Source organism: Coregonus clupeaformis, unplaced genomic scaffold, assembly GCF_020615455.1.
Source record: "Coregonus clupeaformis isolate EN_2021a unplaced genomic scaffold, ASM2061545v1 scaf0079, whole genome shotgun sequence".
Taxonomy (NCBI): Eukaryota; Metazoa; Chordata; class Actinopteri; order Salmoniformes; family Salmonidae; genus Coregonus; species Coregonus clupeaformis.
Window position 1 is genome coordinate 292,334 of NW_025533534.1, and position 27,507 is coordinate 319,840.

Below are 27,507 nucleotides of genomic sequence, written 5' to 3' on the forward strand. Positions count from 1 at the left end.
CAAAGCTTCTCTTAAGTTTGGGTCAGTCACAGTGATCAGGTATTCTGCTACTGTGTACTCTCTTTTTATTCATTGGAACAGACTCTCTGGTACACTTCTTTATTTAGTGTTGTTTATACTGTTCCAAATGGTCCGAAAAAATTATAGTATTGTAATCTAACAGCAACTGTTTGGCACATAATACTCACGCAGCGCTTGCTCCTATACCCTCCTTTTTCTTGATCTCCAGTAGTTTCCACAACTAAGTCAAATGTCTTCCACACATCTGACTTCCCTTTTCCCTCCTGAGCAGCCAGTAAACATTCCCCTGTTTCAAGTTTCTTTTTCACATCCTCCCCATCCATTTTGCTGTCACGTGTTACTGTGTTTGGCGTTTGTTATAACCAATTTATTGATGTGATTATGATAGGCTATAGGTCAGGCCCTATTGGTCACATGCATGCGATGCTTACATGTTTCACGTAAAGAGAGCAAGGGTTGAGGGAATAGGGAATGTTTTTCCTAAACAAATTATGTCGCAGATTCAGCACGGACAGCGCAATAAACAGTTGCTGTGCTGTGGTGCCTTTTGGCTGCAGTAGGGAGGAGAGAGAGACAACGTGTGCCAGTCACACAGGCATTAGCACAGTGCGACCATTGGGCTCTTTCTTGAGTCATTTGTGTGTCTTCATTATTGAATCAAACAGTGTGCTTAAAGCATCAGACAAGCTCAGTGCATATGTAGTTGGTTTTATTCTAATGCATAGGGTGTGTGTCTATATATGGAAAAATATGTTTAAACATTTCGACCAATCAATTGGTCGAAAGAACAGGATGACTCTCGGTAGACAAGGATCTTTTTAGTCTGGGACAGCCCTACATTTTAAAATGTAAAATTTTAGTCATTTAGCAGACGCTCTTATCCAGAGCGACTTACAGTTAGTGAGTGCATACATTTTTTTTATTTTTTTCATACTGGTCCCCCTTGGGAAATTAACCCACAACCCTGGCGTTGCAACCGCCATGCTCTACCAACTGAGTTACACGGGACTGCCCTAATATGGAGAATGACAGTTGAGTTGATCCATATGGTCCTTCAACACTCTTCAACACCCTCTAGTTGCTGAGAGGTTGATGAGAGGATAGTGTGGGCTTGTCCTCTGTTCTGGGTCATGTTCAGGATGACACACCGTAGCAAAACACTTTTCAACATAAACCAAAAATCTGTGTCCTCCATTAGACAGGCTGTGGTAGAACCGACCCGTTTCCAAATGTTTTCTCCCTGTTGAACACGACCCTGTTCTCTTCTGCTCTGGGACTCGAGAAGCAGTCAGACGTACTGTGAGAGTAAGTTACAGAATGTCAGCGGGACTTAGAGCGACTCACTCATCACTGTTAGGCCCTTCTAATAACAGGCTACTGTTCCCTGCAGAACCAAGATGGCGTCCGGCCAAGGACTGGCGCATGCCCTGGTGCGGCTCAACAGTTTGTGTGTTTCTGCTGACAGCGTCTGGAGATGTTATGGCCTCACCCTAGAGTAATGGATTAATTTAAAACACGGGTGAAAAATACTATAAATAAATGCTTATTTAAAGCACGGATTGCTTAGTTAAAGCACGGACACACATATGCACGCTCTTGCTTAGTTAAAGCATGGATTGTCCCGAGAGTGTGACTGTTTGAATCCCTGATGTTTGTTTGTTGCTGTTTCCATCTTCCCTGTGTGACCTGACCTGTCTGGAACTGCAAGGAGTAACAGCGTATTCTACGTTGCTACCATGACAAAGACCAATGCCGGTGGGAGTACCGTTGAGGACAGTGGTGTCTCTCTGTCACAGGTGAGGGATCTTTTAAACAAAAAAAAAAGAGTTCTACAAGCAGTTGTTACAACAACAAGAAAATAGCTTCAAGTGTTGTGTCCAAATACTGGTGGAGTCAACTAATAAAATAATGGACGATCTGACCAGAGAGGTCCAGGACCTGAAGAACAGTTTGCAGTTCTCCCAGGGTCAGCTCGATGAGTTTAAACAGGAGAACAGCAAGATGACAGCAATCTGTAAGTCATTGAGAGAGGACATCAGTTCTGTGTGTGAATCCATGATAACAATGACGGAGAAATCAGATGACCTCGAGGGACAATCAAGGCGGAACAACATTGTTGTGGACAAAATTGCAAAATCTCCCCATGAGACCTGGACGGAGTCTGAGGACAAAGTGAGGGAAATGATCACTGAGAAACTGAATATGGACCACAGGAAGATTGAGGTGGATCACGCCCAGAGGACTGGAAACCCCACCACCGGCCAAGGTCCCGAGGTTCAAGGACAAGGTAGCTGTTCTGGAAAGAATCAAGAACTTGAGAGGAATGCAAATCTTCCCAGCCATGAAAGCTGCCAGAGCACGTGGGGCTTGGCTCATTGCTTACATCCGCTATGACAGGCTCATTGTCCACCATCCCTCCCAAAAGCCTAGAAGGGATGAGGGAGCCAAGCCTCACATACACACTTACACACACCAACTGATTGATGGACTGCTGAATGTTTTTTGTTGTTGTTGCTTTGTTTGTTATTTTCCATATTATGCCTAGCTCTGATAAGCTACCCAGGAAAGGGCTAAAAATAGCCCATATTAATATATGTAGCCTTAGAAATAAGGATAATGAAATCAATAACTTGCTAATGTCAGATAACATTAATATATTAGCCATTTCTGAGACTCACTTAGGTAATTCCTTTGATGATACAGCAGTAGCAATACAAGGATATAACATCTACAGAAGAGACAGGAATGCCTATGGGGGAGGTGTTGCTGTATATATTCAGAGCCATATCCCTGTAATGCTTAGAGAAGATCTCATGTCAAGTGTTATTGAAGTGTTGTGGTTACAGGTTCACCTGCCTCATCTAAAGGCTATTATTTTAGGGTGTTGCTATAGGCCACCTAGTGCTAACAGTCAGTATCTAGATAATGTAATATAATATAATAATATGCCATTTAGCAGACGCTTTTATCCAAAGCGACTTACAGTCATGTGTGCATACATTTTTACGTATGGGTGGTCCCGGGGATTGAATCCACTACCCTGGCGTTACAAGCGCCATGCTCTACCAATTGAGCTACAGAGGACCACATAATGTGTGTGAAATGCTTGATAGTTTATGTGATATAAACAGAGAGGTTTACTTTCTTGGGGACCTGAATATTGACTGGTTTTCATCAAGCTGTCTGCTCAAGAGAAAGCTTCTCACTGTAACCAGTGCCTGTAATGTGGTTCAGGTTATTAATCAACCTACCAGGGTGTTTACAAACACTACAGGAACTATATCATCCAGATGTATTGATCACATTTTTACTAATACTGTAGTACTTTGTTCTAAAGCTGTGTCCGTACCCATTGGATGCAGTAATCCAGGAAAGCCATGGTTCCAAAAGCTGGGCCTAAAATAGTGTATAACAGATCATACAAAATATTTTGCTGTGACTCTTGTGGATGATGTTACAAATATTTGTTGGTCTGATGTGATTAATAAGGAGCATCCAGACGCTGCACTTGATGAATTTATGAAATTGCTTCTTCCAATTATTGATAAACATGCACCTGTTAAGAAATTGACTGTTAGAACGGTTAAGGCTCCATGGATTGATGAGGAATTTAAAAAGTGTATGGTTGAAAGAGATTGGTCAAAAGGAGTGGCTAATAAGTCTGGCTGCACATCTGACTTCTGAAAATTGATAGATTATGTGACCAAACTCAACAAAAAGAAGAAGAAACTCTATTATGAAGCCAAGATCAATGATATAAAGAATGGTGGAGTACTTAAATGAAATTATGGGCAAAAGGACAAATTCAGCTCCATCTTTCATCGAATCAGATGGCTTATTCATCACAAAACCACTTGATGTTGCCAATTATTTTAATGATTACTTCATTGGCAAAGTGGGCAAACTTAGGAAGGAAATGCCAGCAACGAACAGTGAGCCATTGTATTCATGCATAAAAAAAACAAATAATGAAAGAAAAGCATTGTAAGTTTGAATTTTGTAAAGTTTGTGTGGGAGAGGTGGAAAAAGTGTTATCAATCAATAATGACAAACCTCCTGGCATTGACAATTTAGATGGAAATCTACTGAGGATGGTAGCTGACTCTATAGCCACTCCTATCTGTCATATTTTTAATCTGAGCCTAGAGAAAAGTATTTGTCCTCAGGCCTGGAGGGAAGCCAAAGTCATTCCGCTACCCAAGAATGGTAAAGTGGCCTTTACTGGTTCTAACAGCCGACCTATCAGCTTGCTGCCAGCTCTTAGCAAACTGTTGGGAAAAAATGGTGTTTGACCGAATAAATGCTATTTCTCTGTAAACAAATGAACAACAAACGTTCAGCATTCTTATAGAGAAGGGCACTCAACATGTACTGCACTGACACAAATGACTGATGATTGGTTGAAAGAAATGGATAACAAGAAGATTGTGGGAGCTGTACTGTTAGATTTCAGTGCAGCCTTTGATATTATTGACCATAACCTGTTGTTGAAAAAAGGTATGTTATGGCTTTTCAACATCTGCCATATCGTGGATTAAGAGCTACAGTGGGGAAAAAAGTATTTAGTCAGCCACCAATTGTGCAAGTTCTCCCACTTAAAAAGATGAGAGGCCTGTAATTTTCATCATAGGTACACGTCAACTATGACAGACAAAATGAGAAAGAAAAATCCAGAAAATCACATTGTAGTATTTTTTATGAATTTATTTGCAAATTATGGTGGAAAATAAGTATTTGGTCAATAACAAAAGTTTCTCAATACTTTGTTATATACCCTTTGTTGGCAATGACAGGTTTTCACTCAAAATCTCACGATACATGGCCCCATTCATTCTTTCCTTTACACGGATCAGTCGTCCTGGTCCCTTTGCAGAAAAACAGCCCCAAAGCATGATGTTTCCACCCCCATGCTTCACAGTAGGTATGGTGTTCTTTGGATGCAACTCAGCATTCTTTGTCCTCCAAACACGACGAGTTGAGTTTTTACCAAAAAGTTCTATTTTGGTTTCATCTGACCATATGACATTCTCCCAATCCTCTTCTGGATCATCCAAATGCACTCTAGCAAACTTCAGACGGGCCTGGACATGTACTGGCTTAAGCAGGGGGACACGTCTGGCACTGCAGGATTTGAGTCCCTGGCGGCGTAGTGTGTTACTGATGGTAGGCTTTGTTACTTTGGTCCCAGCTCTCTGCAGGTCATTCACTAGGTCCCCCCGTGTGGTTCTGGGATTTTTGCTCACCGTTCTTGTGATCATTTTGACCCCACGGGGTGAGATCTTGCGTGGAGCCCCAGATCGAGGGAGATTATCAGTGGTCTTGTATGTCTTCCATTTCCTAATAATTGCTCCCACAGTTGATTTCTTCAAACCAAGCTGCTTACCTATTGCAGATTCAGTCTTCCCAGCCTGGTGCAGGTCTACAATTTTGTTTCTGGTGTCCTTTGACAGCTCTTTGGTCTTGGCCATAGTGGAGTTTGGAGTGTGACTGTTTGAGGTTGTGGACAGGTGTCTTTTATACTGATAACAAGTTCAAACAGGTGCCATTAATACAGGTAATGAGTGGAGGACAGAGGAGCCTCTTAAAGAAGAAGTTACAGGTCTGTGAGAGCCAGAAATCTTGCTTGTTTGTAGGTGACCAAATACTTATTTTCCACCATAATTTGCAAATAAATTCATTAAAAATCCTACAATGTGATTTTCTGGATTTTTTTTTCTCAATTTGTCTGTCATAGTTGACGTGTACCTATGATGAAAATTACAGGCCACTCTCATCTTTTTAAGTGGGAGAACTTGCACAATTGGTGGCTGACTAAATACTTTTTTTCCACACTGTATCTATCTAATAGAACACAGAGGGTTTTCTTTAATGGAAGCTTCTCTAATGTTAAACATGTAAAGTGTGGTGTACTGCAGGGCAGCTCTCTTGACCCTCTACTCTTTTCTATTTTTACCAATGACCTGCCACTGGCATTAAACAAAGCCTGTGTGGCCATGTATGCTGATGATTCATCCCTATACACGTCAACAACCACAGCTAATGAAATCAATGCAACCCTAAACAAAGAGTTGCAGTCAGTTTTAGAATGGGTGGCCAGTAATAAACTGATCCTGAACATCTCTAAAACTAAGAGCATTGTATTTGGTACGAATCATTCCCTAATTTCTAGACCTCAGCTGGTAATGAATGATGTGGCTGTTGAGCAAGTTGAGGAGACTAAATTACGTGGTGTTACCTTAGATTGTAAACTGTTGCTGTTAAAAACATATTGATTCAATGGTTGTAACGATGGGCAGAGATCTGTCCGTGATAATGAGACACCAAACTCCACAAAGCAAGTCCTACAGGCTTTAGTTTTGTCTTATCTTGATTATTGTCCAGTCATATGATCAAGTGCTGCAAAGAAAGACCTAGTTAAGCTGCAGCTGGCCAAGAACTGAGCCGCACGTTTTGCTCTTCATTGTAATCAGAGGGCTGATATCAATACTACATTTTAGCAGACGCTCTTATACAGAGCGACTTACAGTAGTGAGTGCATACATTTTTGTACTGGTCCCACATGGGAATCGAACCCACAACACTGGCGTTGCAAGCGCCATGCTCTACCAGCTGAGACACACGGGAGGACTACTATGTGACCTACTTTTTGTGTGTATGTACTGACATGTACGTGTAACTGATAAATGTATGCACACTACATGTTAATGTTTTTAAATGTATGTAAATTGAAAAGTATTTGATCTGTAATGTATTTTCCGTTATGTGTCGGACCCTAGTAAGACTAGCTGTCGCCATTGGCGTCGGCTAATGGGAACCTAACAAAATAAAAAACAATACAAATCAAAGCGTTGGATTGGTGTAAGCATGGACTTTCTACCATATTTCTGACACCAGTCCATTCATTTGTACTCCATTAGGGCAGTGAACAGTTCTTGGAGAGGTAGAGAGTCAGACCGTTGCCAGTGTCACAGTGTTGAACACGCATCCACACACACATCTGGTCTCTGGTCCTGATTTGCCTTGATTAACGTCAACCAGAAATCCTTAGCAGACCTCTCAAGTGGTGACAGGTTACTGCCCAGAGCCAGCCCTGTGCGTATGCGCATCTCGTGTGTGTACACAATTATTTTTGGCATTTGTACAGTGTGTTTGAGTTTGAGGCTGCGCGTGTGTAGGCCATAGTATTTGGGGTCTTTTTGAAATGTGAGAATGACAGACATTAATATTAATCTGTAAATATGTCGAGCATGAATCTCTCCACCATACTGTTTCTGTGTGTTTCCATTTGTGTACCTGTCTGCCTGGGTTGGTTTGTAAAGTGTGTGTGTGTGTGTGTGTGTGTGTGTGTGTGTGTGTGTGTGTGTTGTACAGTGTGAATGGCGATGCAGTGTGGAATAGGCTCTGAGAATGACAGAGGGCTGTGCTGCTCTATGTTCTTCTGTCACTGTTCTGGGGCCTGCCTTGTGGTGGGATCTGTTTCTGATTCACTCACACGCACTCACACGCATCCATGTCGCTTCACTTTCAGTGGTCAGGAGGAATTCTCTCTCTCTCTCTCTCTCTCTCTCTCTCTCTCTCTCTCTCTCTCTCTCTCTCTCTCTCTCTCTCTCTCTCTCTCTCTCTCTCTCTCTCTCTCTCTCTCTCTCTCTCTCTCTCTCTCTCTCTCTCTCTCTCTCTCTCTCTCTCTCTCTCTCTCTCTCTCTCTCTCTCTCTCTCTCTCTCTCTCTCTCTGACAATCACATCACTGATGGCTCTGTATATGTGGTTTAACTGAACCCTTTCCTGTAGCACCAGGCCAAACCATGAAATGGGGAGCATATGAGTTACGCTAATGGACGGGATTAAATGCCGTTTATGACCATATTATGATCACAGTGTAGTTCCCCTGCTGATTCTGGCCAACAGGGATTCTTCAGACTCCTACAAACTCACTGCTAGCTTATGTTCTGCAGCCAAACCCACAATGGGCCTTTTTTAAAAGTGTTTCAAAAAGGAAAAACGATGTAGAATGTGGTGGAAAGATGATGATCTCTTTCTTTCTTTCTCCCTCTTTCTTTCTTTTCCCCTCTCTTCCCCTCTCTCTCTCCCTCCTCCCCCCCGCCCACCCAGGTGAAGCTGACCCTGGAGACAGCCAGTCCAGGAGGACCAGGGGAGGGGGGTGTGGACGTGTCCTCTGCCCCCAGGCTCAAGCCCTCTCCCCCAGTCAGCCAGCTGGTACGCCTGCTGTGGGGCGAGGACACGGTGGAGCTCCAGATGTCTATAGGACACATCCCTCACATCGTCATGTACCTGTCTCTCAAACTGGATTCAGACTCCCCCCTGGAAGAGGTCAGTTCAGTAGGTCTCAGAAATGGCACCCTATTCCCTATGTAGTGCACTACTTTTGACCAGATCCCATAGGTAAAGTGTAGGACTGGGGGTACGGTAATCTGATCTACGGTCTGAGGTTAAAGGTAACCTCTACCTTGATATTTCTTTACATTCACCAACGCAAATCTACATTAAAGGTGCAATCCTTAAGTTTTGTCACCCCATCTGCAAGTCGAGATAGTACGAAAACATTCGACCAAGAAGCAAAACCAGAAATTAAATGTACTTATTGTGCCTCTAACTGTAGTTCAATGTTAGCTAAGTGCTTTCTTGAGACCCAGTGAAAAGCACCTCATGGGTACAATACATTTTTCTACAGTCAATGAATGAGTACTTAACTGCATTAAGAGTAATTAAATGTTTTAAAAAATACCCATGTGTAGGAAATCCCTAGCGCAGCACTTAAAAAGCTTGTTGGCACACTCTGTGTTTTCTGACACAAAGCAGAAGCTTTAGAGAACATAACTACTGCTCTGGTAGGCTTCCAGATCAAGGGCCTTTGGCTCTTTATAACAACATCCAAAATGTGCACACACACACACACACAGTGGAAAAATAGAAACAGGAGAACAGGAGAAAGATGTGAAGAATAAAGTTAGTTCCTCTTGATAATATCTCCCTTGATAATACATAACCATTACATTAGTAATGGGATAAATAAATACCAATAATTGCACAAGGATTGAATTGATTAACGTTAGTTTCACTGACTTCAATAAAATACATTAATTGGATTATATAACGCTTTTCCAAGTGCTCAAAGTGTTTTACATTGTAAGGGGGTGAACTCACACCTCATAGATACATAATATTAATTTATACTTTTTGGGCCAGTTTTCCGCACACAGAGCAAGGCTCAATAGACAAAGTCTAGTAATAAACCTAAGCCTAAACTGTGTCCGGGAAACTGTCCCTTTAGCTTTGCGGAAGAAAGCCACGCTGGAGCAGACTCAGCAGAGGTCAGAGGACAGTGGACCTGTAGTGAAGGGCTATGTTTTCTTGCTCTGTGGGAAAGTAAAGTACACTGAACAAAAATATTAACGCAACATGTGAAGTGTTTCATGAGCTGAAATAAAAGATCCCAGACATTTTCCATACGCACAGAAAGCTAATTTCTCTCAAATTGTGTGCACAAATTTGTTTACATCCCTGTTAGTGAGCATTTCTCCTTTGCCAAGATAATCCATCCACCTGACAGGTGTGGCATATAAAAAAGCTGATTAAACAGCATGATCATTACACAGGTGCACCTTGTGCTGGGGACAATAAAAGGGCACTCTTAAATGTGCAGTTTTGTCACACAACACATGTCACGCCCTGGCTCTGGGGACTCTTTAATGTTGAGCCAGGGTGTTAGTTCCTATGTTTAGTTGTTCCTTGTTTTCTGTCTAGATCGTTTAGATCTATGTTGGCCAGGGTGGTTCCCGATCAGAGGCAGCTGTTGCTCGTTGTCTCTGATTGGGAACCATACTTAGGCAGCCTGTTTTGCACAGTTGTTTGTGGGATCTTGTTCTGTATAGGTTTGTGTTGGTGAACCTTTAGACTTCACGTATCGTTTTGTTGTTGGTGTAAAGTACTCATTAAAAGATGTACGCCTATCACGCTGCGCCTTGGTCTGCCTCTAATAACGATCGTGACAGAAGATCCCACCTCGACTGGATCAAGCAGCGTGACGAGGAGAGAGGATGGACCTGGGAGGAGATGAGTGAGAGTCTGGCAAGAGGGATGGAGGCCATGAGCACGGGGGAGAGACAAGCCCCAAACATTTTTAGGGGGGGGCTCACGCCGTGGACGACGAGGCAGCAGGAGGCCGCGATAGAGCGGTTCAGCCGGTTAGCAGAGGAGGCCGCTAGGTTACGGGGGTCACTGGTCATGAGGGAGAAGGAGAGTGTGGAGGCACGGCGAGAGGAACTGAGTAGGCAGCAGAGGGAGCGGAGGTTTATGAGGAAACCCAGTCCCGCTCCTCGCACCAAGCCAGTGGTGCGCGTTACCAGCCCGGTCCGGCCTGTTCCTGCTCCCCGCACCAAGCCAGTGGTGCGAGTCGCCAGCCCGGTTCGGCCTGTTCCTGCTCCCCGCACCAAGCCAGTGGTGCGCGTCGTCAGCTCGGTCCGGCCCGTTCCTGCTCCCCGCACCAAGCCAGTGGTGCGGCGTCGTCAGCCCGGTCCGCCCGTTCCTGCTCCCCGCACCCAGCCAGTGGTGCGCGTCGTCAGCCCGGTCCGGCCCGTTCCAGCTCCCCGCACCAAGCCAGTGGTGCACGTCGTCAGCCAGGTCCGGCCCGTTCCTGCTCCCCGCACCAAGCCAGTGGTGTGCGTCGCCAGCCCGGTCCGGCCTGTTCCTGCTCCCCGCACCAAGCCAGTGGTGCGCGTCGTCAGTCCGGCACAGCCCGTGCCACGCCGGAGCCAGAGCAATCCGCTCCACCGGTGTTCAGTCCAGCTCCGGCCAGCAGGGCCAGACCACGAGGGCGAGAGAGTGAGTGGTGGTCACGCCCGGAGCCGGATCCGCCTCCGAGGCGGAATGCCCACCCGGCCCCTCCCCTGTGGTGTTTGGTTGGCGCGGTCGCAGTCCGCGCCTTTGGGGGGGGGGTACTGTCACGCCCTGGCTCTGGGGACTCTTTAATGTTGAGCCAGGGTGTTAATTCCTATGTTTAGTTGTTCCTTGTTTTCTGTCTAGATCGTTTAGATCTATGTTGGCCAGGGTGGTTCCCGATCAGAGGCAGCTGTTGCTCGTTGTCTCTGATTGTGAACCATACTTAAGCAGCCTGTTTTGCACAGTTGTTTGTGGGATCTTGTTCTGTATAGGTTTGTGTTGGTGAACCTTTAGACTTCACGTATTGTTTTGTTGTTTTGTTGTTGGTGTAAAGTACTCATTAAAAGATGTACGCCTATCACGCTGCGCCTTGGTCTGCCTCTAATAACGATCGTGACAACACAATGCCACATATGTCTCAAGGTTTGAGAGAGCGTGCAATTGGCATGCTGACTGCAGGAATGTCCACCAGAGCTGTTGCCAGATAAGTTCATGTTAATTTCTCTACCATAAGCCGCCTCCGTTGTTTTAGAGAATTTGGCAGTACGTCCAACCGGCCTCACAACCGCAGACCTTGTGTATGGTGTCGTGTGGGTGAGCGGTTTGCTGATATCAACGTTGTGAACAGAGTGCCCCATGGTGGCAATGGGGTTATGGTATGGGCAGGCATAAGCTACGACAACTAACACAAGTGCATTTTATCGATGGCAATTTGAATGCACAGAAATACCGTGATGAAATCCTGAGGCCTTTTTTTTTTTTAAGGTATCTGTGACCAACAGATGGATATCTGTATTTCCATTCATGTGAAATCCATAGATTAGGGCCTAATTTATGTATTTCAATTGACTTATTTCCTCATATGAATTGTAACTCAGTAGAATCCTTGAAATTGTTCCATGTTGCGTTTATATTTTTGTTCAGTATAGTAGCTACACTTAATTTCAGGATCGTGTCGAGTCACAGATCTGGGGAAGTGTACCAAAACATTTCTGCAGCATTGAAGGTCCCCAAGAACACAGTGGCCTCCATCATTCTTAAATGGAAGAAGTTTGGAACCACTAGAGAGACAGGATCGAGGGGAAGATGAACGGAGCAAAGTACAGAGAGATCCTTGATGAAAACCTGCTCCAGAGCGCTCAGTACCTCAGACTGGGGCGAAGGTTCACCTTCCAACAGGACAACGACCCTAAGCCCACAGCCAACACAATGGAGGAGTGGCTTCGGGACAACTCTCGGAATGTCCTTGAGTGGCCCAGCCAGAGCCCGGACTTGAACCCGATGAATCTCTTGAGAGACCTGAAAATAGCTGTGCAGCGACGCTCCCCATCCAACCTGACAGCACTTGAGAGGATCTGCAGAGAAGAATGGGAGAAACTCCCCAAATACATGTGTGCCAAGCTTGTAGCGTCATACCCAAGAAGACTCGAGGCTGTAATCGCTGCCAAAAGTGCTTCAACAAAGTACTGAGTAAAGGGTCTGAATACTTATGTAAATATCATATTTCAGTTTTTTATTTTTAAACAATTTGCAAACATTTCTAAAAACCGGTTTTTGCTTAGTCATTATGGGGTATTGTGTGTAGACTGATGAGGGGGAAAAACTGTGTAACGTTACAAAATGTGGAAAAAGCAGAGGGGTCTGAATACTTTCCGAAAGCACTGTATTACTTGTAGTTATATACACTGTAAATACTTCAAGGAATGAATGGTCATGGGATCTCTCTCTCTCTCTCTCTCTCTCTCTCTCTCTCTCTCTCTCTCTCTCTCTCTCTCTCTCTCTCTCTCTCAATGCAGACGTTGATGTTTTCTTTCTGTATTTCTGCGGGCCTTCTCTTCCAGGCCACGGGTGGGAGAAGGAGAGGGTGTGAACTTGGAAGTCGATGCCACATCAGCTAGTTGACAGGCATCCATGTTTTTTAAATGACAGCATAGTGCACAATTTTTTTTGTTAGTCCGCCGATTTTACAGTAGGAGAAATGACAGAAGTTGTTGTGTGTAGCCGGCCATGTAGCCTGTGTGTGTGCATTTTGAAATCTGTGTTTGTGTTTCTGTGGGTAGGCGCACACACACAGTGTGAGTGTTTCTATATTTAGTTTCATGGAAGAAGAAGGACTTGACAGACGAAAGCAATATGGTGGAAGCTGATCGTTAGGTCAGAACAATAACAGAGGCACCTTGAAGACTGTGCTGGATAGAAATGTTTGTTACTAGGAAACTAATCATACAGTGCCTTGCAAAAGTATTCACCCCCCCTTGGCGTCTTTCCTATTTTGTTGCATTACAACCTGTAATTTAAATTGATTTTTATTTGGATTTCAATGTAATGGACATACACAAAATAGTCCAAATTGGTGAAGTGAAATGCAAAAAATAACTTGTTTAACAAAATCCTAAAAAAAAATAACGGAAAAGTGGTGTGTGCATATGTATTCACCCCCATTATAATATCTGGTGCAACCAATTACCTTCAGAAGTCACATAATTAGTTAAATAAAGTCCACCTGTGTACAATCTAAGTGTCACATTATCTGTCACATGATCTCAGTGTATATATAGAACTGTTCTGAAAGGCCCCAGAGTCTGCAACACCACTAAGCAAGGGGCACCACCAAGCAAGCGGCACCATGAAGACCAAGGAGCTCTCCAAACAGGTCAGGGACAAAGTTGTGGAGAAGTACAGATCAGGGTTGGGTTATAAAGAAATATCCGAAACTTTGAACATCCCACCCTTAAATCCATTATAAAAAAATTGAAAGAATATGGCACCACAACAAACCTGCCAAGAGAGGGCCGCCCACCAAAACTCACAGACCAGGCAAGGAGGGCATTAATCAGAGAGGCAACAAAGAGACCAAAGATAACCCTGAAGGAGCTGCAAAGCTCCACAGTGGAGATTGGAGTATCTGTCCATAGGACCACTTTAAGCCGTACACTCCACAGAGATGGGCTTTACGGAAGAGTGGCCAGAAAAAAGCCATTGCTTAAAGAAAATAATAAGCAAACAAGTTTGGTGTTCGCCAAAAGCCATGTGGGAGACTGAGCTTTTTGGCCATCAAGGAAAACGTTATGTCTGGCGCAAACCCAACACCTCTCATCACTCCGAGAACACCGTCCCCACAGTGAAGCATGGTGGTGGTAGCATCATGCTGTGGGGATGTTTTCATCGGCAGGGACTGGGAAACTGGTCAGAATTGAAGGAATGATGGATGGAGCTAAATATAGGGACATTCTTGAGGGAAACCTGTTTCAGTCTTCCAGAGATTTGAGACTGGGACGGAGGTTCACCTTCCAGCAGGAAAATGACCCTAAGCATACTGCTAAAGCAACACTCGAGTGGTTTAAGGTGATACATTAAAATGTCTTGGAATGGCCTAGTCAAAGCACAGACCTCAATCCAATTGAGAATATGTGGTATGACTTAAAGATTGCAGTACACCAGCAGAACCCATCCATCTTGAAGGAGCTGGAGCAGTTTTGCCTTGAAGAATGAGCAAAAATCCCAGTGGCTAGATGTGCCAAGCTTATAGAGACATACCCCAAGAGACTTTCAGCTATAATTGCTGCAAAAGGTGGTTCTACAAAGTATTGACTTTGGGGAGGTGAATAGTTATGCATGCTCAGGTTTTCTGTTTTTTTGTCTTATTTCTTGTTTGTTTCACAAGAACAAATATTTTGCATCTTCAAAGTGGTAGGCATGTTGTGTAAATCAAATGATACAAACCCCCCAAAAATCAATTTTAATTCCAGGTTGTAAGGCAACAAAATAGGAAAAATGCCAAGGGGGGTGAATTCTTTCGCAAGCCACTAGTTTCAGTGCCTTAGGGGTATACTACAAAGCAGGATCAAGGAGTTAGCCAGCTAACTTGCCTGAATATAACTTTGTCTGTGGTACGAGTGTTGGTGTGTTATTGACCCACAGGTGAATGTCTGGCATTTTAAGGATTCTCCCAGCTTTTGTCCTTGTTTCCAGGGCTATGAGGCCCTACTCCTCATTCACCCCCCTCCCCTCGGCCCCTGTCCAAAGTGGTCGGCCCAACCTCCCCCGGCTCTCTCCTGAAGTGGTCCGCTCCACAACCTTCATAGCAGACAGCATGTTGTGGAGAATACTAATATCAAAGACAATACAGGGAACCTGCCCTGTGCTCTCTCTTCTCTAACAGACTGTCTGTCTGTGTGTGTACCTCCATGTCCCCTCAGCAGGAGATCCTGTACCAGTACCCAGTGTCTGAGGCATCCAGCCAGCTGAAGGGAGTCAGAGGGATCTTCCTTACTCTGTCTGACATGCTGGAGAATGTCACCGGGGGACAGATAGTCAGGTAAACAAAGTTTGTACAATCATATACATATTGTGGGAGCTCAGTAAGATTTCCACGGAAATAAAAAAATGTCCACTCACTGTTTGCCGTGGCCTCCAAAAGTACTGAATAACTTTATTGGGAACAGCAAATAGAGGGTTAGGTTAGTCAGGTAAGACTACCACAGCGGTAGAGTGAATATACAAAGCCCCAATTAAATATAGCTGCAGTGAGGGAAAAAAGTATTTGATCCCCTGCTGATTTTGTACGTTTGCCCACTGACAAAGACATGATCAGTCTATAATTTTAATGGTAGGTTTATTTGAACAGTGAGAGACAGAATAACAACAAAAAAATCCAGAAAAACGCATGTCAAAAATGTTATAAATTGATTTGCATTTTAATGAGGGAAATAAGTATTTGACCCCTCTGCAAAACATGACTTAGTACTTGGTGGCAAAACCCTTGTTGGCAATCACAGAGGTCAGACGTTTCTTATAGTTGGCCACCAGGTTTGCACACATCTCAGGAGGGATTTTGTCCCACTCCTCTTTGCAGATCTTCTCCAAGTCATTAAGGTTTCGAGCCTGACGTTTGGCAACTCGAACCTTCAGCTCCCTCCACAGATTTTCTATGGGATTAAGGTCTGGAGACTGGCTAGGCCACTCCAGGACCTTAATGTACTTCTTCTTGAGCCACTCCTTTGTTGCCTTGGCTGTGTGTTTTGGCTCATGTCATGCTGGAATACCCATCCACGACCCATTTTCAATGCCCTGGCTGAGGGAAGGAGGTTCTCACCCAAGATTTGATGGTACATGGCCCCGTCCATCGTCCCTTTGATGCGGTGAAGTTGTCCTGTCCCCTTAGCAGAAAAACAACCCCAAAGCATAATGTTTCCACCTCCATGTTTGACGGTGGGGATGGTGTTCTTGGGGTCATAGGCAGCATTCCTCCTCCTCCAAACACAGCGAGTTGAGTTGATGCCAAAGAGCTCGATTTTGGTCTCATCTGACCACAACACTTTCACCCAGTTCTCCTCTGAATCATTCAGATGTTCATTGGCAAACTTCAGACGGGCCTGTATATGTGCTTTCATGAGCAGGGGGACCTTGCGGGCGCTGCAGGATTTCAGTCCTTCATGGCATAGTGTGTTACCAATTGTTTTCTTGGTGACTATGGTCCCAGCTGCCTTGAGATCATTGACTAGATCCTCCCGTGTAGTTCTGGGCTGATTCCTCACCGTTCTCATGATCATTGCAACTCCACGAGGTGAGATCTTGCATGGAGCCCCAGGCCGAGGGAGATTGACAGGTCTTTTGTGTTTCTTCCATTTGCGAATAATCACACCAACTGTTGTCACCTTACATTTTACATTTACATTTTAGTCATTTAGCAGACGCTCTTATCCAGAGCGACTTACAGTTAGTGCATACATTTTTTTTTTTTTCTTCATACTGGCCCCCCATGGGAATCGAACCCACAACCCTGGCGTTGCAAACGCCATGCTCTACCAACTGAGCTACATCCCTGCCGGCAATTCCCTCCCCTACCCTGGGCGACGCTGGGCCAATTGTGCGCCGCCCCATGGGTCTCCCGGTCGCGGCCGGCTACGACAGAGCCTGGATTCGAACCAGGATCTCTAGTGGCACAGCTAGCACTGCGATGCAGTGCCATAGACCACTGCGCCACTCGGGAGAGTTGCTTGCTTGGCGATGGTCTTGGCGATGGTCTTGTATCCCATTCCAGCCTTGTGTAGGTCTACAATCTTGTCCCTGACATCCTTGGAGAGCTCTTTGGTCTTGGCCATGGTGGAGAGTTTGGAATCTGATTGATTGATTGCTTCTGTGGACAGGTGTCTTTTATACAGGTAACAAATTGAGATTAGGAGCACTCCCTTTAAGAGTGTGCTCCTAATCTCAGCTCGTTACCTGTATAAAAGACACCTGGGAGACAGAAATCTTTCTGATTGAGAGGGGGTCAAATACTTATTTCCCTCATTAAAATGCAAATCAATTTATATGATTTTTGTCATGCGTTATTCTGGATTTTGTTGTTGTTGTTATTCTGTCTCTCACTGTTCAAATAAACCTACCATTAAAATTATAGACTGATCATTTCTTTGTCAGTGGGCAAACGTACAAAATCAGCAGGGGATCAAATACTTTTTTCCCTCACTGTAACTACTAAAAATGGAAATTCCATCCATTCATGCCATGATTTATATTTCTCCTCTTGCTCTCTTTTCTCCTGCACCTGTTCTTCCTCCCGCTTTCCTCTCCTCCTCTCCCATGTCTCCCCCTCTTTTTTTCTGTGCTCTAACCTTCTGCCTTCTCTTCTCCTCCCCTCCCCCTCCTCTTCTGTCTCATTCCCCCTCTTTTTTTCTCTGCACTCTACCCATCTTCTCTTCTTCTTTTCTCCTCCTCCTCCTCCCCTCCCTCCCCCTCCTCAGCTCGTCTCTCTTGCTCAGTAAACAGCTGGTCCATGTGGGCTACTGGAAGGAGAGCAACAACCTGCTGGTGATCGGCCTGCCTGCTGAGAGGTACCGTCTCAGTCAATCCCATGTGTCAGCTAAATGTTATAGCTTTTCTTGACCATGTGCCCTAATAATAGGTGTTTGATGTCCTCCTCCTCGTTGACTGTGTGTTGTGTTCTCATGTTTCCTCCAGGGTTCCTCTGCTCTCTCTGCAGACGGTAGTGGGAGGTGTGGTCAGGACACTCAACGTGATGTACGGCTGTCTGGGCAGGTCTGTTGACAATCTCCAGTCCTGGTCACGGACTAGGGATGCATCCTAAATTTGACCAAAAGTAGTGCACTATGTAGGGAATAGGGTGCCATTTCGGATGCATGTTTGATTTCCTGGTTCAAGCTGTCCCAGTCTTTCTGGCTTCCTGTTTGAAGAAAGATAATTTATACTGTTATATTACATCAAACCTAAATAGGCTGTTGCCTTTTTTACACTTCTTTCTTTCCCTCAATCTCTCCCTCTCTCCCTCCCTCCATCTCTCTCTCCCTCCCTCCCCCGTCCATCCCTCCCTCCCCTGTCCATCCCTCCCTCCCCTGTCCCTCTCTCCCTTCCTCCCTCCATCTCTCCCTCCCTCCATCTCTCCCTCCATCTCTCCCTCCATCTCTCTCTCCATCTCTCCCTCCCTCCATCTCGCCCTCCCTCCCTCCCTCCCTCCATCTCGCCCTCCCTCCCTCCCTCCCTCCCTCCCTCCCTCCATCTCGCCCTCCCTCCCTCCATCTCGCCTCCCTCCCTCCCGCCATCTCGCCTCCCTCCCTCCCTCCCTCCCTCCATCTCTCCCTCCATCCCTCCATCTCTCTCTCCCTCCGTCCCTCCCCCGTCCCTCCCTCCCTCGTCCCTCCCTCCCTCCTCCCTCCCTCCATCTCTCCCTCCCTCCCTCCCCCGTCCCTCCCTCCATCCCTCCCTCCCTCCATCTCTCCCTCCCTCCATCTCTCCCTCCCTCCCTCCATCCCTCCCCCGTCCCTCCCTCCTCCCTTCCCCTCCCTCCATCCCTCCATCTCTCCCTCCCTCCATCTCTCCCTCCCTCCATCTCTCTCTCCCTCCGTCCCTCCCTCTCTCCATCTCTCCTCCGTCCCTCCCTCTCTCCCTCCCTCCCCCTCCCTCCATCTCTCCCTCCCTCCCTCCCTCTCGCCCTCCCGCCTCCCTCCTTCCCTCTCTCCCGCCCTCCTCCCGCCCTCCCTCCCTCCTCCATCTCGCCTCCCTCCTCCATCTCGCCCTCCTCCCTCCCTCCCTCCATCTCGCCTCCCTCCTCCCTCCCCGTCCCTCCCTCCCTCCCTCCCCGTCCCTCCCTCCCTCCCTCCTCGTCCCTCTCTCCCTCCCTCCCTCCATCTCTCCCTCCCTCCCTCCATCCATCTCTCCCTCCATCTCTCCCTCCCTTCCTCCCTCCATCTCGCCCTCCCTCCATCTCGCCCTCCATCCCTCCATCTCTCTCTCCCTCCGTCCCTCCCCCGTCCCTCCCTCCCTCCTCCCCTCCCTCCATCTCTCCCTCCCTCCCTCCATCTCTCCCTCCCTCTCTCCCCCGTCCCTCCCTCCATCCCTCCCTCCCTCCATCTCTCCCTCCCTCCATCTCTCCCTCCCTCCCTCCATCCCTCCCCCGTCCCTCCCTCCTCCCCTCCCTCCATCCCTCCCTCCCTCCATCTCTCCCTCCCGCCATCTCTCTCTCCCTCCGTCCCTCCCTCTCTCCCTCCCTCCTCCATCTCTCCCTCCCTCCCTCTCGCCCTCCCTCCCGCCCTCCCTCCCTCCCTCCCTCCCGCCTCCCTCCCTCCCTCCCTCCCTCCCTCCCTCCCTCCATCTCGCCCTCCCTCCCTCCCTCCATCTCGCCCTCCCTCCCTCCCTCCCTCCATCTCGCCCTCCTCCCTCCCCTCCATCTCGCCTCCCTCCCTCCCTCCATCTCGCCCTCCCTCCCTCCCTCCATCCCTCCCTCCATCTCTCTCTCCCTCCAACTCTCTCTCCCTCCGTCCCTCCCTCCCCCTCCATCTCTCCCTCCCTCCCTCCTCCCTCCCCCGTCCCTCCCTCCCTCCTCCCTCGTCCCTCCCTCCCTCCTCCCTCCCCCGTCCCTCCCTCCCTCCTCCCTCCCCCGTCCCTCCCTCCCTCCTCGTCCCTCTCTCCCTCCATCTCTCCCTCCCTTCCTCCCTCCATCTCGCCCTCCCTCCCTCCATCTCTCCCTCCCTCCCTTCCTCCTCCCTCCCTCCATCTCGCCCTCCCTCCCTCCCTCCTCCTCCCTCCCCCGTCCCTCCATCTCGCCCTCCCTCCATCTCGCCCTCCCTCCCTCCATCTCTCCATCTCTCCCTCCCTCCATCTCTCTCTCCCTACGTCCCTCCCCCGTCCCTCCCTCCCCTCTATCTCTCTCCCTCCCCTCTATCTCTCTCCCTCCCTCCTCCCTCCCTCTCTCTCCCTCCATCTCTCCCGCCTCCATCTCTCCCTCCCTCTCTCCATCTCTCCCTCCCTCTCTCCATCTCTCCCTCCCTCCCTCCATCTCTCTCTCCCTACGTCCCTCCCCGTCCCTCCCTCCCTCCCCTCTATCCATCTCCCTCCCTCCCTCCCTCCATCTCTCTCCCTCCCTCCCTCCCTCCCTCCCTCTCTCCCTCTCTCTCTCTCTCTCTCCCTCCGTCCCTCCCTCTGTCCCTTCTTCCTCTCCTCCACAGTGCGTTCTGCCAGGCGGATCACGCCCCCAGACTGGACCATTTCTTCTGCCTGTTCTTCCAGCAGCTGATCCAGCCCTCCAGGTTGAGTGACAGCTCTGTGGCCATGCTCCCTGACGTCTCAGGGACTCTCTTCCTGGACGGACTGCCGGCGGTTCGGTGGCTCACCCTGCCTCCTGAGATAAAGGTCTGGATGGGCCACAGCTTCGGGCCATGAATGTGATGAAACACTTTTAGGAACTCCTGTTCATTTGTATCTTACCCATTTGGTGTTTGTGCTTTCTCATGTTTTAACTACCGTTCTTGTTCTATGAAAGTGTTTTAGACTCAAGTCAGTGATAAGTTTAGGAATTTGCTCTTGCTATAATATGAATGAGATTTTTTCCATCTTGATCAGGGATGGGCAACTCCAGTCCTCTGGGGCCAGTGGTGTCACTCTTTTTACTCCATCCCTAGCAAAACACAGCTGATTAAACTAATTGCATTCTAAACTGAAAATCATGATTATTTGATTATTGGAGTCAGGTGTGTTAGCTGGGGCAAAAGTGTGACACCAATCAGGCCCCGAGGACTGACGTTGCCCATCTATGATCTTGATGGACGTCTTTATCGATTTATGTCTCATCTTTGCTGCCCTCTGCTGTCTAGCGGTAAAAAATGGCAAGTGGTCCTGCTAGACTCTTTTCCATGTCTAGATGCTCCAGAGCATGGTTGACTCTGCAGCCGTTGTTAATGCAGAAATAAGTCACTACGTCTGTGATGTAGAATTACAATTGTATGTCAGAATTCTACCGATCGTCTCTGATCATCTGTCTAGGCACTGTGTAGCTCAGTTGGTAGAGCATGGCGCTTGCAACGCCAGGGTTGTGGGTTCGGTTCCCACCGGGGGCCAGTATGAAAAAAACAAGCAAAAAAAAAAATACATGTATGCACTCACTGTAACTCGCTCTGGATAAGAGCGGCTGCTAAATGACTAATATGTAATATGTATCCACAGATGGAGGTTGACACTGTTCTCTCAGACTTTGAATCATCAGATTTTGGAGAAATGGTAAGTCAAATCGTTACATAGGGCTTTGGTCAAAGCAGTGCACTTTATGGGAAGTAGGGTGCCATTTCAGACGCAGAGAAGGTCCAATCCTTATCCCCATTCCCATTAGACAGAGCCACCAGCTGGCTCCTTCCCTCTGTAGGGCGTAGTCGTGAGAGGAGAAGGTGGATCTATTTCTGGACCTGCCTGTGTATATTTAATGAGCCAGTAATGGAGGATGAGATCATCTTTATACCTGCGTCCTTAAATTAAGCAGGGCTGAGAGAGCGAGAGAGAGAGGGAGAGAGAGGGAGGATAGAGCAGCAGGCTACTTAATCATTAATGTCTGAACTTCTAAAACTGATAATGGAGATAGTCCTCTCTTTCTTTCTCTCTCTCTCTCTCTCTTTCTCGTAGTCAGAGGACTTCTATGGCATGAGGCGTCTCTACGTGACACTGGGTTCCTGTCTGTTCTACAAGGTGAGTGTCACACACACCTGTCTGCTGGAGCTCTCTCCTTTCCACACACACACACACACACACACACACACACACACACACACACACACACACACCTGTCTGCTGGAGCTCTCTCCTTTCACACACACACACACACACACACACACACACACACACACACACACACACACACCTGTCTGCTGGAGCTCTCTCCTTTCCACACACACACACACACACACACACACACACACACACACACACACACACACACACACACCTGTCTGCTGGAGCTCTCTCCTTTCCACACACACACACACACACACACACACCTGTCTGCTGGAGCTCTCTCCTTTCCACACACACCTGGGCCCACGGTGAAACCCGACACCCGACATAGATATCATATCATCACCCAGGATGTTCATTCCCTGGATGTCACACCATCAGCCTAACAACTAATGCTGAAACGCCTTCAGCCTAACAACTAATGCTGAAACGCCATTAGCCTAACAACTAATGCTGAAACGCCATCAGCCTAACAACTAATGCTGAAACGCCATCAGCCTAACAACTAATGCTGAAACGCCATCAGCCTAACAACTAATGCTGAAACGCCATCAGCCTAACAACTAATGCTGAAACGCCATCAGCCTAAAGGCTAATGCTGAAACGCCATCAGCCTAACAACTAATGCTGAAACGCCATCAGCCTAACAACTAATGCTGAAACGCCATCAGCCTAACAACTAATGCTGAAACGCCATCAGCCTAACAACTAATGCTGAAACGCCATCAGCCTAACAACTAATGCTGAAATGCCATCAGCCTAACAACTAATGCTGAAACGCCATCAGCCTAACAACTAATGCTGAAACGCCATCAGCCTAACAACTAATGCTGAAACGCCATCAGCCTAACAACTAATGCTGAAACGCCATCAGCCTAACAACTAATGCTGAAACGCCATCAGCCTAACAACTAATGCTGAAACGCCATCAGCCTAACAACTAATGCTGAAACGCCATCAGCCTAACAACTAATGCTGACATATGAACGATGCGTAGAAGTAGATCGTTCAGTAGACTCCAGTCTCCATCCTCATCAGCTTTAGTGTAAAGAAAGTGTGGCACTCTAATAATATGAACACTATTTTATATTCATTGTGTTATCTGTGCGTGCGTTCTTTCGTTCCTGTGTGTGTGTGTGCGTTCTCTGTGTCTCTGTCTGTCTACGTGTGTGTGTGTGTGTGTGTGTGTGTGTGTGTGTGTGTGTGTGTGTGTGTGTGTGTGTGTGTATTTGTTGCTGTGGGTGTGTGTTCTCCGTCTCTCTACAGGGCTACCTGATAGCCAACCACCTCCCCAAGGAAGATCTGCTGGACGTGTGTCTGTACTGCCAGCACTACTGTCTCCTCCCCCTGGCTGCAGAGCAGCGCGTGGGCCAGCTGGTCATCTGGAGAGAGGTGTTCCCACGACACCGCACCCAGAACCACCAGACCCAGACCCACCAGACCAATAGCAACCACTGTACCAGGCCAGGCTACTGCCAGCCACAGGGACGCTACTTCCTGCTCATAGTGGGACTGGTAAGATCGTTGTATTAAATAGAACACTACAATGGACATTGGTATCCCGGCAACAGCACTAAAATGACAGCCATCTTGGTCTGGAAAGCTTTCATTCTAGAAACATATTATTTTCTTCTGCATTACTAAAAGGAATAAATTATTTCTTCTCTGCCTCTCCTGACATTTAATCTAGTTAGACTTGATCCCTGACCAAGGTGGCTGCCATTATCAACTTAAACTCCTATAACCTATTCCATCTGTCAATGAGTTGACCCTTTTCCTCCCAGACACTTCTGTGAACCCACACATTCTCTCTCCTTCTCCCCCAGAGGCACTTCATGCAGTGCGTCCTCCTGGAGGCGGGGGGCTGTGCGTCCCCTGCCCTGGGGGCCCCGAGGCCTGACTGTGTGTACGTGGACCAGGTGAAGGCCACCCTCCTGCAACTGGAGGGGCTGGACGTAGGGATGGAGGAACGCCTGGCCGCACCGCCCGCACCCTGCCTCTCCTGTGCAGACTGGTTCCTCCCCTCCTCCGCCCGGGACAGGTTCGTTTTAGTTTAGTAGTTAAGTTTAGTTTGTTAAGTTGAATTTGTTGTAAAGTATTTGACTTTAGTTAGTAGTTACGTTTAGTTTAGTAGTAAAACACACATACAAATGTAGGATCTTAATTTGAGCCAGTTTGCTACAGCAGGAAAATAAGTTTGCAGCAACAAGAAATGTGAATTATATTAATAATGAATAATAATTAAGAATATAAATTAAGAATATAATTAATGGACATTTTTGTAGGGGTTGATACCTTTTTCGTAAGGGAAAATCAAGTCTGAAATTTCAAAGTGGAAATTACAAACTTCAGAAGCCTTTTTAAACCTGAAATACAGTGCTTTCGGAAAGTATTCAGACCCCTTCACTTTTTCCACATTTTGTTACGTTACAGCCTTATTCTAAAATGTATTAAATACTTTTTTCCCTCAATCTACACACAATACCCCATAATGACAAAGTGAAAACAGGTTTGTAAATTTTTTTGCAAATGTATTAAACAGAAACAACAGAAATACCATATTTAGATAAGTATTCAGATCCTTTGCTTTGAGACTCAAAACTGAGCTCAGGTGCATCCTGTTTCCATTGATCATCCTTGAGATGGAGTCAACCTGTGGTAAATTCAATTAATTGGACATGATTTGGAAAGACACACACCTGTCTATATAAGGTCCCAAAGTTGACAGCGCATGTCAGAGCAAAAACCAAACCATGAGGTCGAAGAAATTGTCCGTAGAGCTCCAAGAGGATTGTGTCAAGGCACAGATCTGGGGAAGGGTACCAAAAAATGTCTGCAGCATTGAAGGTCCCCAAGAACACAGTGGCCTCCATCATTCTTAAATGGAAGAAGCTTGGAACTATCAAGAAACTGAGCAATCGGGGGAGAAGGGCCTTGGTCAGGGAGGTGACCAAGAACCCGATGGTCACTCTGACAGAGCTCCAGTTCCTCTGTGGAGATAGGACAGGGGTGTTAAACGTACGGCCCGCGGGCCGGATTAGGCCCGCGAGATGATTTTGAAAAAATAAAAAAGTAAAATAAAATAAATAATGTTTTTGTAAAGTATAAAAATGCGCTGCAATTTTTCAATAAAATAAACTGCTGTTCCAATTGCGTCCACTGGATGGCGCAATAGCAATTGTGTTAAGCAAGCAAACTGTTTATACCGGGGCAGAGCAAGTAGGTCAAGCACGTGCAGCCAATGAGCTACTTTGTTTTGCCCGCGATATTTATTACGGCTTCTACTTTTAACATTATGTGCTTTGGCACCCTCATTGCCCCAATATGTCTCTGTCAAAAAAGAGAAAAGTGGACGCAGAGTGCAGAGTGTTCCAAGAAAAATTGTCATCCTATTTAATCACGGAATTGAATGGGAAAGCTGTATGTTTGGTGTGTTCAGAGCATGTTGCAGTGCTGAAATAATATAACCTTCGTCCGCCACTATGTGAGTCTTCATGCCGACAAATATGACAACTTTCAAGGACAGCGGAGATGAGAGAAGGTGAATGAACTGTTGGCGGGTCTGAAGAAACAGCAGTCTGTGTTTACTCACAGCCGAGACATCAGTGACGCTGCAGTGAAAGCTAGCTACCTCATTGCTAATGAAATCGCAGTGGCTTCAAAACCATTTAGTGAGGGTGAATTTGTAAAAACATGCATGATGAAGGCAGCGGAGATTGTGTGCCCTGAAAAGCGGCAGGCTTTTGCAAATATCAGCCTGACAAGAAACACAGTTGCAGACAGGATTTCCGATCTTTCGGTGGATTTGGACAGCCAGTTGAAGCAAAAAGTAAAGTCATTTATTGCGTTTTCGGTTGCAATTTATGAAAGCTCGGACATTACAGATGTTGCACAACTGGCCATTTTTTCATCCGCGGAGTTGATGACATATTGACCGTCACCGAGGAGTTCGTGGAGTTGGTGCCGATGACAGATACAACGACAGCAGCTGATATTTTTACCGCACTCGTCGGCGCGCTGGACAGGGTCGGAGTGGACTGGTCCAGCGCTGTCAGCCTGGCTACAGATGGTGCGCCCTCAATGATCGGGAAAAAAGCAGGCGTTGTGACAAAGTTCAGAGAGAAAGTGCAATCTGCAAATGGAGGACATGATTTTTTGACTTTTCACTGTATTTTGCACCAGGAGGCTTTGTGTTGCAAGTCATTAAAGATGGATAACGTCATGAAGGTGGTCATCCAAACTGTTAATTTCATCCGATCCAGAAGCCTGAATCACCGTCAGTTTGACAGCCTTCTCAGAGAGAAAGACCACATCTATGGCCTGCCATACCACACTGAGGTAAGATGGTTAAGCCGAGGTGCTGTGCTGAGGCGTTTCTTTGATTTACGAGAAGAAATTGAACAGTTCATGGAAGAAAAGGGCAAACCAGTGTTAGAATTTCATTCCGCAGAATGGATGCCGGACCTTGCATTTATGGTGGATGTTACAGAGCACCTGAATAACTTGAACAAACAGCTGCAAGGGCGCAACAAAGTTGTCACGCAGTATTATGACCGCATACGTTCTTTCAAGTTGAAGCTGTCATTGTGGGAGACGCAACTTGCCGGTGGTGATGCAGCTCACTTCCCCTGTCTGAAAAATGTGTGCGCGACCCAACATGTGGCAGACATGAAGCGGTTCAAAGATAAAATAACGGGACTGTTACGGGAGTTTGAGCAACGCTTTCAGATTTATGTTTATATGTTTTTATGTTGATGTGCTATTGTTGTTAATTGATTTTATTTTATTTGTATATTTAACCTATTCTTGACTCTGTGGTTCTTGCACTTGTTTGGGGAACAGGATTTCATTATTTTTATCTACATTTCTGCCTGAGAAATGACACCCTGTGATCTGTGAAACAGTTATGTTAATCACTGAGGCATTGTGTGTTTGTGTGTTCTTTTTCGTTAGAATTTTCAAATAAACTTGACGTGTTTTATGATTAATAGTGATGTTGTGCTTGTACTATTTTGGACACACTGTCCTCAGGCTCCAGCTTTATGTTGTATGTTGATCGTATTAAAACAAAGAAAACAATCTGAAGTTGTTGTTTTTAAGTTATATATACCATGATTTTTCCGGTCCGGCCCACTTGGGAATAGATTTTCCTCCATGTGGCCCCTGAGCTAAAATGAGTTTGACACCCCTGAGATAGGAGAACCTTCCAGAAGGACAACCATCTCTGCAGCACTCCACCAATCAGGCCTTTATGGTAGAGTGGCCAGACGGAAGCCACTCCTCAGTAAAAGGCACATGACAGCCCGCTTAGAGTTTGCCAAAAGGCACCTAAAGGAGTCTCGGACCATGAGAAACAAGATTCTCTGGTCTGATTAAACCAAGATTGAACTCTTTGGCCTGAATTCCAAGCATCACGTCTGGAGGAAACCAGGCACCGCTCATCACCTGACCAATACCATCCCTATGGTGAAGCATTGTGGTGGCAGCATCATGCTGTGGGGATGTTTTTCAGTGGCAGGGACTGCGAGACTAGTCAGGATCGAGGGAAAGATGAGCGGAGCAAATTGACCTGAA

At 46.6% G+C, this 27,507-nt stretch overlaps 1 protein-coding gene across 2 annotated transcripts in view; it reads left to right on the forward strand.

The window, feature by feature from the left end:
* Positions 1–27,507, forward strand: part of intu (inturned planar cell polarity protein) — a 50,864-nt gene that overhangs the window by 16,048 nt on the left and 7,309 nt on the right. For both annotated transcript variants that reach the window (XM_045213104.1, XM_045213103.1), the window contains exons 4-12: positions 8,131–8,349; positions 15,117–15,235; positions 17,664–17,753; positions 17,881–17,958; positions 20,382–20,565; positions 21,376–21,429; positions 21,826–21,888; positions 23,200–23,448; positions 23,760–23,974. In XM_045213104.1, the coding sequence (XP_045069039.1) occupies positions 8,131–8,349; positions 15,117–15,235; positions 17,664–17,753; positions 17,881–17,958; positions 20,382–20,565; positions 21,376–21,429; positions 21,826–21,888; positions 23,200–23,448; positions 23,760–23,974 (1,271 nt within the window). The remainder of the gene's footprint in view (positions 1–8,130; positions 8,350–15,116; positions 15,236–17,663; positions 17,754–17,880; positions 17,959–20,381; positions 20,566–21,375; positions 21,430–21,825; positions 21,889–23,199; positions 23,449–23,759; positions 23,975–27,507) is intronic.